At 59.8% G+C, this 16,815-nt stretch overlaps 1 protein-coding gene across 1 annotated transcript in view; it reads left to right on the top strand.

Annotated features, from left to right (window-relative positions):
* Window positions 1-16,341, top strand: part of FIBCD1 (fibrinogen C domain containing 1) — a gene marked incomplete at its 3' end in the record, with an annotated part of 30,223 nt that extends 13,882 nt beyond the window's left edge. The window contains exons 4-7 of the mRNA XM_079926819.1: window positions 248-384; window positions 10,112-10,208; window positions 15,292-15,471; window positions 16,082-16,341. Coding sequence (XP_079782945.1) covers window positions 248-384; window positions 10,112-10,208; window positions 15,292-15,471; window positions 16,082-16,341 — 674 coding nt within the window. The remainder of the gene's footprint in view (window positions 1-247; window positions 385-10,111; window positions 10,209-15,291; window positions 15,472-16,081) is intronic.
* Between the last annotated feature and the right edge of the window lie 474 nt (window positions 16,342-16,815).

Genomic DNA, 16,815 nt, shown 5'->3' with positions numbered 1-16,815 from the left:
TGATGAGGCGGAGCTCATTGTACCCATTTTCCAGATGAGGAAAGTGAGGCTCAGAGAGGGTGCTCACTCACCAGATTCACCCAGGGAGAGGCAGGACCACGGTCTGACCCCAAGCCCAGTGCTCTAGAGCCCACTTGACATTGCTGGATGGACAGACAAGTCAGAGAGACCCGGGGACGGCGCGGGGGGCCGTGGCGAGGGGACACGGGTGCCAGGCCCAGTGCCCTGACGGCCTTCCCTGTCTCAGGCTCTCGGCCACGCGACTGTCTGGACGTCCTCCTGAGTGGACAGCAGGAGGACGGCGTTTACTCTGTCTTCCCCACACACGACCCCGCTGGCTTCCAGGTCTACTGTGACATGCGCACCGACGGTGGTGGCTGGACGGTGAGTCTCCGGGGCTGTGTGGCCAGCTCGGCCAGGCCCCGCTTCCTTTGGGCCCTGCAGATGGTCAGGGCAGACCCTGGGGTGACCCAGGAGGCTATGCACATGAACCTGGGGTGCTCTGAGAGGCTTCTCACCCAGCCTTCCACCCTTGGCCTGAGCAGAGACCCTGGTGGCCTCCTGGCAAGGAGCCGTCGTGATTTCCTCGCATCTTCTGGTTCCTGCCTGGGAGGGAAGTGGGAGCAATGGAAAGGCAGGGGTGAGACAGCCGTAGGTGGCCCTGAGACCTCCCCTGTGCCAGGAGGAAGGGGTGGAGGTGGTGGGGCAGAGGCCCTGGCTTGAAGACCTAGGGGTCTTCAGATCTGCCAGCTGGGAAGCCCCTTCTAGAGCAGGGTCGGCCCACTGGTCTCCCACGGTCTCTGTCGCAATTGCTCAGCTCTGCCTTCGCGGGGGGCGGGAAACGTAGCCACAAAGCAAAAACGCCTGGGGGCTGCATGGTGGATGCAAGGGTGAGGGTGACATCGTTAACCATGCAAGCAGGAGGCGAGACCGGGAGGCCTGAGCGAGGCGGGTGGGCGGGGGCAAGCAGATTCTCTCGGGGGGCGGAGCCTGCTGTTAGGAGCTGGTGGGAGAGCCGCTGAGAATCCTCCGAGGACCCCGAGACAGACACACCTCTAAACCTCTCTTCGAGCTCCAGAGGAGAGGGTTTAAGTGTGCTGGATTCACATTCTGGGCCTAAAAGCGCTTTTGTTTTCCTAACTCGGAACATCTGAGTTATGGCCTTTGTGTCTGGGAACCCCTCGGCGGGCAGAACGGCTCCAATGCACCAGTCAGAGCCCAGAAATCAGAGTTAAGGGTTAGGACAGGCTAAATGAAACACCAAGACGCCGGCCTGGGCCATGCATCTTCCACTCCAGTGGACTTGAAGCCAGTCTCCTGGGAAGTCAGTCAGGATCGGGGCCGGGAGGCGGGTAATTCCTCGGGCCCAGGCTTCGGGGCCGATTAGAGGGGAGCCGATGAGCTGCGCCGGCCTGCTCAGCCCTCCCTCTAGGACATCTGGATCAGCTGGCCTGGAAGAAAGGCCATTCTCAGCTGAGAAGTGCTTGCGAGGCCAAGAGACGTTCATATCCATTTGGGATTCCATCAAAAGCAATCTCGTCCCAGATACCTCTGGGCGTCTGTCAGGCTTACCTCCCTGCCGCACGGAATCGCTCGGAAACCCAATTGCTTGGGAGGGAGCTGGCCGCCGCCTTGCTGGACCCCGATACCATCCATCCTCATTAGGCTCCATGTCCAAGCTGCCGGGCCTCAAGTGCCAACACCGGTGGACAGGACGCCTGGGGCCGCACATGTCAACCGGAGCCTGCTCCCCAGAGAGCCGGCCGCCCCTGGGCGAGGGTGTGGCTCGGCATCCCTGCCCCCTTCGGGACACTTTACAGTTTATATACGGCCCTGCCTGGCACTGCGCCAGCCCTCCTCCAGCCCCTGGAGGCCAGCCGGGCAGCCTCAGAGAGGGCAAGAGCCACCCAGCAAACACGCAGCCCAGCCTCACGCAAGTCCGTGGGACTGACTGTCACACGGTGTCACTTGTCAATGGACTCAACCACAGGGTGCCGACCACAGGCCAGAAGATTCCACAGCAAGCTGCCGGCCGGCGGGGAGCTGGGCGCATCCGCTGACTTGTGTGAGGGCTGTGGAGCCCCTCACGCCACCTGGAGTTACCAGAGAGGCTTCTGCACTGGGAGTTTGGAGCTCTGGGAGGTGAGGCAAGAGCAGTGTTCCAGGCAAAGGGAAAACGTGCGGGGTCAGCAGGGAGGTGGCAGGGCTTGTTCTGGGACCGCGGTGGCTCCGTTCCGCTGGTGTGTGGCGCTCGCGGGGCCAGGGCCAGGTGGAGAGGCAGGCAGGGCCTGGGTCGAGTGGCTTCTGCAGGTGCAATAGGAATCGGGCTTTTACCTGGGGGGCAGAGTGGGCTCCTGCTGCCCTCAGAATTTCCCCACGGAGGGAGTGACCCAGAAACGTGGGGCTGAGGGGTGGAGGGGGCGCGTGAGGTCCGTGGGCCCTGAACCCTTGCTGAGGGCGTGGGAGTCGCCACGTGGGAATGAGGTCGGGGACAGATGGACACACGCCTCAAGGTGGCCTTTCCGCTGATGTGGCCACTGACCCTGGCTGAGCCCCAGCCCCGCTCTACACTCACCAACGACCCCAGTGACCCAGGCCACAGAGGGTCACGCTGATCGGCAAGGCCACTCCTGAACCTAAGACGTACACCCAACCCCACCCCTGCCCCAGAAAAGAAGGGGGAAGGCAGGAAGGAAAGGACGGCCCCTGCTGACCTGTGACCCTGGGCAAGGGGCCCAGCTGGGTCGCCAGGTCCTTTGGCACAAGGCCTCCCGGGTCTACCCCTCATGCTCCCTTTTTGTACCTGTCACAGGTGCGGCTAAGCAGTCGCTGCCCAGGTGTCACCCGTCTGTGTCCCAGCCAGGCTTGCGCTCCGCGGGGCAGCGACTTGTCACCTGGTGGCCACTGCAGCTCAGGGGTCTGCGCGGTTCTCGCACACCATCTGTGCTGCCTAAATACTTGCCGGACAGGTGACTGTCGGCATCTTCTGGCCGTGTAACTTCCCCTTTCGTAGCCTCACTTTTCTCATCTGTTAAATGGGTTAATGTCGTGCTCTTCCTGGTGGGAACAGTCAGAATCCTCCACAGGGTGCTCACTGGTAGGGAAGGAGCAGGGGAAGGGGGAAGGGACAGCAGGGGTCCACGGGAGCCCTGAGGAATCTGGCTCCACCCTGCAGGATCTTACAGTCAAGCAGTGTTTTTTTTTGGTTTTTTTTGCGGTATGTGGGCCTCTCACTGTTGTGGCCTCTCCCGTTGCGGAGCACAGGCTCCGGACACGCAGGCTCAGCGGCCATGGCTCACGGGCCCAGCCGCTCCGCGGCACGTGGGATCCTCCCGGACCGGGGTACGAACCCGCGTCCCCTGCATCGGTAGGCGGACTCTCAACCACTGCGCCACCAGGGAAGCCCTCAAGCAGTGCTTTTAAAGGGGAAGAAGATTCGTAAAATCAGAGGCCAAATTTCCTCATTTGGAAGGTGACGCATGGGACGAAGCAGCCATTTCCAGCTCATCTCCCGGCCCTGTGGGACTGGAAAGGTCACATTCCCTCTTGGGGTATCCCCTTCCTCGTCCAGCCAGTGGGGTGGCCCTTGTATGTCACGTGGCCACCTTTCAGGGCCTAGGGAACAGGGTGCCCATGCCCAGGGCCCCATGTGTGTTTTATGGTTGGAAAGAGGGTCCAGCCCAGCATCAGCAGACTGGGTCCCCTGCTGTCCTGCCCCGAGGCACAGCCTCGTCCCCACCAAGATCCGCCTCCGCTGTGCGGCAAACTGGGCCTGATTGCCAAGCCCTCATCTTTGCATAATCACCGGCCGGGGCCAGAGAAATCGGGTCCAGTTCAGCATCTTCTACAGGGGGGACCTGCGATCGGATTGATTCTGCTCTGCGCCCCCACGCGGATCCATGGCAAAGCCAGCTTCCCCCAGCGCCATGAGCCAAGTGGCCCGAACCTGCGTCCGCTGCCAGGCATTTTACTGCCTTGCGGGGTCGGCGGCTCAGATAGGCCTCTAATTGGCCCCACTGCGAGAGACACCCTCCCCTCCCACCGTGCCCACTCCTGCCCTACCTGAGCTCCCCAGTGGGAGGAAAATCCTTCTCTCATCAAAGAAGCCGCCACGTGAGCAGAGCCCAGCCCAGCAGGGGGATCAGGCTCCGGACAGATGAAAAGCTCCCCAGCCCCAGCCAGGATGCCTCGGGATGTGCTGGGGGTGCCGGGACTTGGGAGTCCGCCGGGGGTGCTGCATCCTCCCTGTGTCCCACAGGCTGTGGTGGCAGGAGGACCTGCCGTGACGTCAGTGCCCCAGGCTGTTGTCGGGCTCCGAACTGCTCTGGGGAGTCCTCGGAGGCCAGCACACGCTGACAACGACCACGGCGACTGGTGACAGCACCCCTCTGGTCCTTGACCCTTAGGTCAGAGATATCTGCCTCTGTCCGGAGCAATTTGGATTTCTCAAACCTTGAACGTAGACGGGGTGATGCACGTGGAGCTCGGCCCAGGGCCTCGGCATCTGATAGATGGCAGCTCTGAGCGGTGTTTGCCAGGAGCCGGCAGGCACCGACTGCCAAGCCTGGGAAGCGTGGCGGGGAGCCAGGCCCAGGGGTACCATTTGCAGTCAGAAACAAGGAGTGGGCCCACTTCCTTCTGGGCTTGGCACCTGGTTCTGAAGGGGAGGGAAGGTAGACCTACTGTGCTCCGTCCCCCCAACCCGCACCGCGCGTGCACCTTTTTCTTCATTGCATCTCTGCCGTGATCCTGCAGGGGTCACCGAGGCGTTGCTGGTGGGGCCTTTTTACAGAGACGGAAGGAAGCTAAGGCTCAGAAAGGTCCGGGACTTGTGCGAGGTCACACAGCCCAGGAGACGCAGAGCCGGGATGTGAACCCAGCTCGGCCTCAGTCCAGAAAGCGTGCTCTTGCCGCCAGCCCAGGCAGCGGGGCTGGGGTGGGCGTGCTATCCAGAGGTGTCCAGAAAGGATTTGAGGGGTGACTGTCTCCCGGGAAAGCAGGCAGAGTCTCCCCAGGGGCCGCCCTTGAAGGGCTGCATTTGCTCGCCTGTCCAAGTTCTCTACGCTTTAGAGACAAGAACCCGCCTCTGCCACGGCCCGCCGCCCCTCCTCACGGGATCGCCTGCTCGGGAGGCCTGGGAAGCTGGCGGACGCCGCAGCCGCACAGCCAACACGATTCTGCCTGTAATTGGTTTCTGCAGCAGCTTCACCAGAGTTGAGGGAAAATCTCAGATGCTGCTTCGTGGGGACACTTCTCAGGCGGCAGAGACACACCCTCCCCATCTCGTAGCGTTTGGACCCACCCCGCCTCTATCTCTTGCGCCTCAGCTCCTCTGACCACCTACCAAGACCCTGCTCAGTCTGCAGTTCAGCTGAGCATCTCCTCCTCCAGGAGGCCCTCTAGGAACACCCTCCCAACCACCCCAGCAGGTGGCTCATCCTCCTCTGAGCTCCCAACAAATGTAACAACAATTGTTACCCTTACGGAATGCCCCGTATCAACCAGCACATTTATCCTTGCGGGTTGGAGCTGTTATAATTCCCGTTTTACAGATGAGGAAACGGAAGCACAAGGACCAAAAGAACATGCCAGGTTGGGAGCTGCTCTACCCTGAGACTGCTGGCTTGTGCATCCGTCCATCTCTCCTGGGGCTGTGAACTTTCTGAGGGCCAGAGTCCCGCATGAGTCCAGGCACACCATACGGGGTCTGGAGCAGCAAACCTGTCATTTTGCAGCAGAGAGAAGCCAAGACTTAGATGCTCATCCTGCCTGTTGGCTGGAGTCTGGCTAGAGCTTGAGTCTCCTGAGTGCCAGCCCAGGGCATTTTTTGGAGCAGATCTGGCTCAGCTATGATAAGGGCCACGGGGGCTCATGGGTGTAGGGGAGCAATGTCCACCCGCTCAGCCGTGGGGTACCCCTCGGCTGCCCTCAGTCTTTGTGTACCGTCAGTCTCTCCTCTTCTGGTCTCAGTGGGCCCCCACCTTGAGGCACCCCCATTCAGCAGAGGTCACCCCACCTCTCCAAACCTTACTCTTCTCATCTGCCAAAAGAGGGCACGAGCCGCTCCCTCCCGGGCTGTGGCGGGGAGGGCTGTGACTGTCCTTGAAGGCACCGGGGTGACCACACAGCCGGGCCCCGACACTCGGGAAGACTCCACACTCTGGGCCGCATGGCAAACAAGAAGCAGGTCGGACAGGGCCCGTCTGAGGAAGGGGCCCCCGGCAGAGACCAGACCTGCAGAGCACGAGACAGGCCCCGGGAGCCCGTCTGACACACACGGGAGAGTCAGCCGCTCTGCTGCACCCCCTGTCTCCTGCCGCCCCAGTGCAGCCGCTCCTTCCTTTGAAACCGCCCGGCACCATCTGCAGGACCGTGTGGGCCCAGCGCGCCCCTGGCAGAGCCTCACGAAGCGGCACTTGGAAGACGCCGGGCAGCAGGCTGCTGGCTTCTGAGAATCCGCACCAAGAAAACGCACCCCGTCTGTCTTCCCACTCGTGGCACCTGCCCAAGAGGCCGCGGAAGCGTTTCTACATCAATCACTTTGCAGCCGGAACCCTAGGGAGAAGGCCCCAGGAGCCAGACTGATGAATGTTTTAGCCCTAAAATTAACAGTTAGTTTCCCTACCTTTCCCCCACTTTTTGCCTAAGTGGGGACCCCTGTTCTGTGGGCAGCGTGGAGGAGGGGGATCAATCCTTTCCTCACTTCCCTCTTCTTATCTGGCTGATCCTTGCTCTGTGGCTGAAGGCCTTCTCGTTGGTGACATCCTGCCATCTGGCGTCCCCTGAAGTCCAGCTGGTTTCCAGGAATCTGAAGCCACAGCTGCAGTTCACCCTGAGCCTCTGAATCAGAGGAAACACGCTCCTGGGAGCCTCGCAGGACCCGTGGATGACCTGTGCCCTGTGCTCACTTGGAACATGCTTCCGCTGACCACGATGCACAGCGATCGGCTCGAGGGCAAGGCCAGGGTTTCGAGTCTGAGATCCCAGCCAGGGCCCAGCATGCTCTGTCACTCAGCGTTTGAACCAAGGAATCAGGGCAGCCCGTGGCAAAAGCCGGCAACATCAAACTGCGGTTGTGCTCCGTGGGCAGGTGGAGAAATCAATTTAATGGGTTGTGATCGACATTATTCTTTTAATCAAATAGAGTGGAATAGAATAGAACAGGATAGAAAATATTAGTGCCTATTCATCTTAAAGGCGTATATCCTTTGGGAAGCTTTTGTTTCAGATCCAAACAGCTGTGAGTGTGTGTGTCATGATGTGAACCGCATTTCCCTGGACCACGGTCCAAAAGTCTAAAAGCCACGCGGCGTGGATGTGTCTTCAAGGGGTGGTTCATGCTTCGTTACCACTCAGGGTAAAGCGCTCGTGTTAGCAAACGATGCTGTGGTCTCTGAGCTGCTGCGGACTCGAGCCATCTCGGCGGGATGCCTGCCGCTCGCGGCTGACTGCAGATACCTTCCCAGGTGGAGGAGAAAGGCAGGGAGGCCCAGGTGGCCTTGTACGTGCGCTCATCCCCTCTGATCATACACCCAGACCGAGCCCCAGCAGGGGCCTTGCCTGTTACTGGCGCCCAGCCCCGCAGGGCAGAGGGAAAGAGGGGCCGAGGACGGTGGCTTAGAGGTCAGCTCTTGCCTCGAGAGGCCTGGCAAGGAGGCAAGGGGGCAGACTTGGGAAGCCCTGGCCAGTGACAAATGAGAGCGTGGACGTGGGGGGTAGGACATTGGCCTCCGGGTGTCCAGCCTGGCCTCAGGCTGAGGGGTGAGGTGTGGCTCAGACTGCCCACTCACGGCCACCTAACTTCTGGCCAGTTTCTGTCTCCTGTAACAAGGAGGGGGCCCAGGGGACACAGAACCAGCCTCCCAGGGTTGGGGTAAGGACGTGCGTGTTGCCGGGCAGGGAAGACTTACGCCGAGCATATGTTGTGGTCAGCTCTCAACCCCAGCCGGTCTTGGCCACTCTGCCCGTCCGTCCCCATTTCTGGGGTTCGGGTCCTGCCCGTGCCTGGAAGCGTGGTAGCCCCACTTCTACTTCATAATAGCGGGAACAGGAACAACAATACCGACGGCAACACTACTACCAGCCACTCGGTAATTTATTCCTCGCTGAGGTCCCGGGAGGTGGGCTGGTCAGTGGGCGAGGAGAGCGTGGCCCGGGGCGCGGGGCGCGGGGCGGCGGAGGGAGGAATGATTTTCCCAGACCACACCTTGGGAAACGCAGGGCCCAGGACCCGGCCCTTCCTCAGGGCCACCCTGGATTCCTTCCCAGATGCCGGCCCCGCTGGCCACACGCCACTCGTCAGACCAGTCCTACTTCCCGCCTGGGTGGGGGTCCCCTGAGCCAGGCCTCTCCCCGTGCTCCTCTGCCCCGAGGGCCCTGACTTGGTCTCCCCACCCTGCTCCTGACATGGAGATGCTCAGTGGAACATTTGAGCAAATGAATGAGGCTTGGGGACGTGCCCTGGGACAGGAGGCTCAGGAGGAGAAGGGCCCAAGTCTGGAAGGAGGGACTGGGTGTGGCCTGGGGCAGGGGCCAGGGAGGGGGAGGAGGGGTGGCCCTGGCCCCCTGAGCTTACTCTCGGTGGGTCACCGATGGGGGAGGTGCTGCCGGGGCCCCCATTTTACAGATGTGAAAACTGAGGCTCAGAGAGGTGGGGTAACTGGCCGGTGCTGTAAGGGGCAGAGCCCGAGCTCTAGAGCCCAGGTTTGTAACCACTGCCCCCCCATGCCCCCTCCCCGGCCCCTCCAGCCCCCCCTCCCCCGCCTCCTCCTGCAGAAACAGGCTCCGCTGTCCGATGTCTTCTCGGGGGAGCATCTGAGCTTCTGCCAGGATCAGGCCTTTCAAGGGGCGCGTGCTCAGGGTCCCGATCTGCAGCCATCAATACCTCTCTCCGCCGGCTCTCAGATCTCCGAGCCTGATCAAATTTCCTTCCGCGCCGGCCCTTCTGAGGGCTTTCACGTGTCAGGGCTGGGCCAGGTTGCAGGTAGCGGAACAAGAAAAAAAGGTGTCACCTCCCTCCTGCCACCTGAGGTCAGAGCTGCCCAAGCGCTGTGACGGATGGGTCCCCGCGGACAGATGCGGAGCTGCGGGCAGATGCAGCTCCGGGCGGCTGAAATCCGGCTGCTTGGGGATGAAACGGGCGGCTCGCGGGTGCCGCGGCCAGATCTCTAACACGTCCGGCGTGGGCGCGGATGGGGGTGCTGGGGGCGGATGCTGCCTCCCTCTGCAAATGAGCAAGAGAAAGGCTTGTTAGAAAGAGTTGGGGGGCGGGGCGGGGGGCGAGCTGGGAACAGGATTGCCAGTGGATCTTGTAGAGACTCGAGGCAGCTCTGGCCTGGACTAGCGCGGTACTTATTTCAAAGCAATTTAACCGATGGGATTCCCGACTCCCAAACCAGCAATGTTATTAAAATGAAGAACAGAGGCAGCCGGGCTGCTTGTCAGTATCCGAGTCACACCCCCGCTGGCTGTGGACCCCTGGTCCTCCCCTGAGAGGTGGCCGGGGCTCTGCTTTCCCAAGCCCCCATTCATCCCCTGCCCAGGTTCTTTATAAGGGGGGATGTGCAGTGCGTGACTGCAGCAGGGGCGTATCGAGAGAGAGCTCTGGCGGCCAGGCCTGTGTGTGTGTGTGTGTGTGTGTGTGTGTGTGTGTGTGTGTGTTATCGGGTTTTAAAAACTTGAGAATGGGGTTTTGTTCAGTTTTGTTTTGACCTGTGAAAAGATATAGGGACCCTTGCTCACCCCCTTATTATTTGACCAGTGAGGAAACCGAAGCCCCAGAAGGGATGGGACCCGTCCAGGGTCCCACAGTGGGGCGGCAGAGGTGGGCCTGGAAGCCAGGCTTCCTCCACTGCACCCCAGTCCACCCCGGTTCCTTCTTGAGGGGACGTTTCAGGGCCTGGGGGCATTCGGTCCGTCCCCCCTCAGGCCACCACGAGACTCCCGAGTCCCTGCTCTGCTCTGGGGCCCGGTGGGAGCTGTGGAGGGAAATGGAGGCCCAGCCCCTGCTGTCCCCAAGCAGGCAGGTGAAGGGAGAGTGTGGAGCAGGGGGACGCACGTGGGGTCCCGGGAAACCTGGAGCTAGTTCTCCATCCTCCTCCTTGCTTCGCAGGTGTTTCAGCGCCGGGAGGACGGCTCCGTGAACTTCTTCAGAGGCTGGGAGGCGTACCGGGATGGCTTCGGCAAGCTCACGGGCGAGCACTGGCTAGGTGAGCCTCCTGATGCCCGGCCCGCGGGGTGGCCTGCCCTCTCCCTGTGCGCCACGCCCTGTCACGTCCGAGCCCCGTCCTCACGTGGATGCCGTCCGGGCCTCCCTGGTGCTACGTGCAGAGGGGGTCAGCGCGTCCAGTGTGAAGGAGCTCCACGAGCATGAAACCAAAGGCGGTGCGCTCGCGGGGGGGCGTGTCCCGCAGAGACGTGTGCTTTTCCTGCCGGGGACGCCCTGGGACTTGGTCGCTGTCCCGGATCAGGCAGCTGTGGCCAGTGCAAGGGCTGGAGGACCAGGACGACCCCAGTGCTGCCCTGCGCTTGGGGGTCAGCACTGCCCGATGCTGTGCTCTGGACACCGCGGGCGCATCTCCCCAAAGAGCGGCCGGTCGGCGCTCCTGGCCCCAGCTCCCACGGTCCCGGGGCCGGCACGTATTCCTTGCCTGGCACAAAGTAAGGGCTCAATGAGCTTATGTTAATATTATTATTATCACTATTATTTACTTACTATTTATCTTGAAATTCACTCAGTATTTTAAAATGTAAATATCTCACATAATCTCATTCTAAAGAATGACATCTGTAAACATCGCAGGTCGGAGGTCATGTATATATTTGGGAGCAAGCTGTGGCCTGAGGTCAGGTTTGGGGCTTTTTTGGTTTGTTTGGAATATCATTCACTATTTTAAAGGGCACAATTCAGTGGTTTTCATTATCATTATTTTTTTTCTCCTTTGGCCGCGCTGCACGGGGGATCTTAGTTCCGCAACCAGGAATGCCCCCTGCGTTGGAAGCGTGGAGTCTTAACCACTGGACTGCCAGAGAAGTCCCTCTGGTTTTTAGTATATTCACAGAATTGTGCAACCGTCACCACTAATTCCAGAACATTTTCTCCACCCCCAAAAGAAACCCTGTGCCCCTTTAGCAGTCATCTCCCATTTATATTTTTAACATAAAATAAACACATGTCATTGGAGCCACGTGCCCCCCCCGCCCCCCGCCCCACCCCCGAGCATCGTTTGAATGACCTTGATCACCTCACGGCATACCTGTCCCCCTTCAGCTTTCTTGGGCACGGATTTCGGGAGTCTTCCCCAGCCAGGCAGGAGGGAAGAGCAAGGTAGAGGCATGTGGCTGGCCGGGAGCACTAACCAGGGGGCGCTGGGTGCCAAGGTCTGGGCTCCAGGTGGGGGTCAGGAGGGTCCCAGGTAACCCAGGAGAAGGTGGGTCCCAGGGGCGGGATGCAGATGCGTGCCCACTCTCCTGTGCACAGAGGCACCTGCTTTGCACTGTCTATGTCCCTCCCACCTGGAGTCCATGAGAGGGTCAGGACCCTCTCTGCCCTGACCTCCACTGTGTCCCCAGTGCCCAGGCGAGCACCAGCCACAGGAAAGGCCAGACACCCCACGATGGACCTCGTGACCTCAGCCCCTACGTACCGCACTCCTGCTGTGCGCTCAGCCCATTTTATATACATCAGCCCTGACACCGCATGCCCACACAAGGGGGATGGAACTGCTGTGTCCTCTCCTTTTAGGGATGAAGATACTGAGGCCCAGAGAGGTGGCAAGTAACCCAAGTCATAGGCTGGTGTGTGTGTGTGTGTGTGTGTGTGTGTGCGCGTGCGTGCACGCGCACGAGGCGGGGAAGCCTGAGCCGGATTCACGCGCAGGAGTCCATCCAAGCTCTGAACCATACTCTGAACTGAGTGAATGAAAGCAGGGCAGGATAGGGGTCAGGGGAGAGAAGCTTCCAGGTGGCGAGTCCCTTCCCCATCCCCTACACCCAGGTGGGTGTATAAAGATAGGGAGAAGTTGGCCAGGTGGGGACCCTGTTCCTGCAGCACCACCCACCCACTTGGAGCAGCACTGGTGCCTCTGCCACTCCCGGCATCTTAATTGAAATCTGTCGGCAGCCACCGGGTGTGGGAGAAGCATTTAAGCGGGGCCCTGATTAGCTCCTGACAGACAGGGAGCCCTGACGAGAATGTCAACTTGAGCCCAGCCCTCGACTGCCCTGCGCTGTTCCCTGCCTCTGCTTTTCCACACTCTCCTGTCACCTTCTCATCGTGTGTTTTGTCTTTTCCTATTGAGTTATGGGAGCTCTTTATATATTAAGGTTATTGATTCTTTGTCAGATACACATGATACATAGTTACTCCTGGTCATTTGTCTTTCAGCTTTTTTTTTTTTTTTGGTAACATTATTGCTTATTTCCTAGAAGTTTTCAATTTTTATGTAGTCAATTCTGCTAGTCGTTTCCTTCATATCTTCTGAGTTTTAGGCCCTGCTTTCCCCTCCTAGTTTTATATCAATAAAAATTTTTTAAATAGGAGTATTTTTAAAATGCTTTTTCAGTGGTAGGTGGTAGGTTCAGGTCTTTAATCCATCTGGGAGCTCATTGGGGTGATGATGGGCATCTCAGTATTCTTCCACCAGGGTCTTCCTCCCCACTGTCTGTGATCTGAACTCTGATAGATGATGGGGTTGGATCTTGGCTCGCCCCCAGTGTTGTGAGCATCCTGGCAGATCAACAGGGGCTGGAGAAACCCAGAGAGTAAAGACTGAGGGGGAGGTAGAGGCAGGGAGGGAGGTGGCCTTCAGGGGAAGAAGGGTAGAGGCGAGGGGGACCAAATCCCAGAGGAACCCGGCCCTCCCTCAGGGCACCCTCATGGGCACCGGGACTGCGCAGGGAGCCCTGATTCGCCCGCAGGAGTGGGGTGCTAATGATGGGCACCAGCGACCACTCAGTGGTGGGGAAAGGAACCTTCTAGCATCCCCACTGGGCTGCTCTCCCTCTTGCCCTCTTCCTGGATCACATTATTTGTCCTGGGCAAGAAATGAATGACATATTTTTAAAGTCTTGGAGTACATCAATCAACTTGTTAACAGTAGTTAATTCTAAATAATTGTTTACAAAAGATGATGAGTTGGGAAGATACATTTTCACTTCATTTTTCACGTACTACTGGATTTTGTTCCTTTGTTTAAAGACCATGCGTTATTTTCATGATGATGATGTAAAGCAGTGTCCATTTTGAAAACATAAATAAATAGAGTTCTAAAATTGGGGGGAAAATACCTTAAAAACAAAAGTACTGAATGAGCGCACAGAGTCTGGGCAAGTCTGCCTGGGTTCAGATCCCAGATCTGCCACTTACCAGCTGTGTGACCTGGGCCAGTTCCTTAACCTCTCAGTGCCTCATTTTCCTCACCTCTAAAACGGGGATAATAATAGCACCTGCCAGGGCTTCCCTGGTGGCGCAGTGGTTGAGAGTCTGCCTGCCGATGCAGGGGATACGGGTTCGTGCCCCGGTCCGGGAAGATCCCACATGCCGCGGAGCAGCTGGGCCCGTGAGCCATGGCCGCTGAGTCCGCGTGTCTGGAGCCCGTGCTCCGCAACGGGAGAGGCCACAACAGTGAGAGGCCCGCGTACCGCAAAAAATAAAAATAAAAATAAATAATAGCACCTGCCTCATTGGATCCTGACAGAAGCAGCAAACACCTGGATAATGTGTGCAATGGGCCAGGCGCTGTTCTAAGAGCTGTACAGGGACACTTCAATTACGCTGGACTCGTTTTCATCCCACTGGCTTCACGAATCCACGTGCAGCGCTCACAGCAGTGCCTGCACTTGTAAGTGCCGTCCAGGTAGGGCGGCAGCTGCTGTCCTTGTTGCCTATAGTCTTCCCTTTACAGCTTGGAAAGCCCTCTGGCCCTCCCTCCACGGGTGTGCAGCCTGGGGCCCAGAGAGGGACAGCAGCTGGCTGTGAGCCTCCCGCCCAGGGAGGAGCGAGAGAGGCAGGGAGACGAGGCCCTTATGCTCCCGAGGCCGGGTCCTCGGTGAGGAGCGCGGGTGGCTGCTCTGAGGTTCTGGCGGGTCTGCTGTCTGTACGGCTGTTGCTCTTCTCATGGCTCCTTCTCCTTTGCCCTGGACCTGGACCCTGGACCAGAGGCTTTCCTCTGGGCTGGGTGGGGAGGGGGGGCCGCACAGCCCTCACACCCTGGGGCCGTGCACACGCTGACCCGCTGACCCGTGCAGGAAAGGAAAGCGGGGCGGGGGGTGGGGGGGGAGCGGCTGATGAGATGTCACTCAATGCTGATAACTCGTAAGGCATTTAATTAAATGCCCTCTTAATCAAGAGGTAATCAAACCGGCAGGGAAGCACCTTGAGTGTGAGCGAGTGTGGGGAGGGGGAGGGGGAGGGCCTGGTGTGAGACCCCCCAAGGAGGGCGCAGGAGAACTGAGGAGGGGAGGGACGGGGGCTGCGGTGGGGTGGGGGAGGAAGGGGGCCAGGGGTGGTGAGGGGCCATCCAGAGCCAAGCCCCAGAGACGGCAGAGGGCACGGTCTTCTGCCTCTCATCCACGAAGCCAGCATTTATTGAGCACCTACTGTGCGCTGGACCCACCCTCAGATGCTGGGGTTCTACAGTGAGCGGGACAGTTGTGTTGCTCTCTCATGGAGCTTCCACACGGCGGGGGAGGCCCGACAAGGAGACAGGCGGCCAGGACCAGAATGATAAGCACCGATGGGGCCACCTGGGTTGGCAGAGGTCCTCAACCTCCACAGGAGGTCAGGCAGCCTTCCTGAGGAAGTGAGACCTGAAAATGAACAGAAGGTAGCCAGGTGAGGAGTAGGGCCAAGTGTCCCAGGCAGAGGGAACAGCATGTGCAAAGGCTCAGAGGCCAGGGAAGTGCATGTGAGTACCAGATCCCGTCTGGCTGGAGCCCAGAGTGTCAGAGAAGATAAAGGTGGCATCACCCCCAATCCAGAAGAGTTTCCAGACTCTTCCTGATTCCTGCAGTCTTTCTACCAGCCTTCAGCTTAAAACATTTGGAAGGCACAGTCTGACTTAAAGCGAGCACAGAGAACACGAAACATGAAAAGCTGTCAGTCCTGTTTCCTGCCAAACACAGGCCTGCAGGAAGAAGGAAGTAGCCCAGGACTGACAGCATACACTTGGCGGTGGTTGTCTTTCTCTCAGCAGCCACGTGAGCTTAACTCTTGTCTCTCCTTGGTTCTCTCTGGGGAGGTTGCTTCCTAGGCCCCCCCAACGTCTCCCACCGTTCTCTCCCCCGTTCCAGGGCTCAAGAGGATCCACGCCCTGACCACGCAGGCAGCCTACGAGCTACACGTGGACCTGGAGGACTTTGACAACGGCACAGCCTACGCCCACTATGGGAGCTTTGGCGTGGGCTTGCTCTCCGTGGACCCCGAGGAAGATGGGTACCCGCTCACTGTGGCCGGCTACTCGGGCACTGCAGGTGGGGCTCCAGGCTACGGCGGGGATGGGGAAGGGCAAGGGTAGCCTAGCAGTCTCCCCAGCTGGGAGGACAAAGGCGGTCTTTCCCCGCCAGGATCAAGGCTTCTCACTGCCACCTCCCAGTCCCCACTGGTCCTCACACCAGCCACATGAAGCTTGCAGGGCCTCGCCTGCAAAACCACCCATTTTGCAGATGAACAAAGTGAGCCCAGAGCCAGGAATCAGGACAGCTGGAGTCTGGGCTCTGCTGAGCCTCTAGACCCCCTCTGGGCTGTGTCTCTCCTCTCAGGCCAAGGCAAGAAAGCAAGGAAAGGGAGTGTGTGACAAAGCTAGGAGGAGGGAGAGGCTGCCTAGACGCAGGGACAGCCTTAGGGACCACCAAGGCGGCACCGTGCGTGCCTGTGAGCTGCGTGGACACCGAGCGTGGCGGCGGGGCAGGTGTGCACGCACAGGTGTGCACCAGTGTGCCTGTGGGGGGGCGCGCGTGTCTGCATGTGTGCACGCGCACAGCCTGGACGCACGTCCAGGGGACTGCATTGTGTATGGGAAGCTGTGACGCATGCACGCCCCTGTGCCCCCGTGAGTACACACCTGTGTGTGCACCTGCGCAGGGGACTCCCTCCTGAAGCACAGCGGCATGAGGTTCACCACCAAGGACCGAGACAGTGACCACTCGGAGAACAACTGCGCGGCCTTCTACCGCGGCGCCTGGTGGTACCGCAACTGCCACACATCCAACCTCAACGGGCAGTACCTGCGCGGCGCGCACGCCTCCTACGCCGACGGCGTCGAGTGGTCCTCCTGGACCGGCTGGCAGTACTCACTCAAGTTCTCCGAGATGAAGATCCGGCCGGTCCGTGAGGACCGCTAGGCGGCGCGCTGTCCGTCCCCGCCCACCGCCCGTCTCCGCCCCCGCCCGGCCCCTCGCCATCCCCACGCCCACCCCGAACTCCGCTCCTGCTCAGACGCTCGCCCGCCTGCCCGCACATGACTGACCCGCTCTCGCGATGGAGTGGGCCAGGCCAACCCCGACACTAAGCACCCCCTGAACAAGTGAGGCCACACATCACCTTCGCACTGTCCACACCCACAATTTGCCCGGCTGCTGCGGGCCGGGCGAGTTTGACCACCCCAAATTCTGCCTGCCCAGACTTTGGCTCCTGGGCTGTTTGCCTTCCCTGGGCCAGGAATCTGCCACGTGCTCCTGGCAGCCCTTCCACTTTGCCAGCCCAGGCACCTGGAGTGATGGGCACACAGAGGAGGGGCAGATGGTACCCCTGGAGCCCTTTTAGCAGAGGGAAGGGTCAGATCTTTCTGGGTCACGTCTGAGGCCAGCCTCCCTGGC

This window comes from Stenella coeruleoalba (genome assembly GCF_951394435.1).
Source record: "Stenella coeruleoalba genome assembly, chromosome: 7".
In the NCBI taxonomy this organism is placed as follows: Eukaryota; Metazoa; Chordata; class Mammalia; order Artiodactyla; family Delphinidae; genus Stenella; species Stenella coeruleoalba.
The sequence above is the reverse complement of the archived record's forward strand: the minus strand, read 5'-3'. Positions and strand labels throughout refer to the sequence as shown.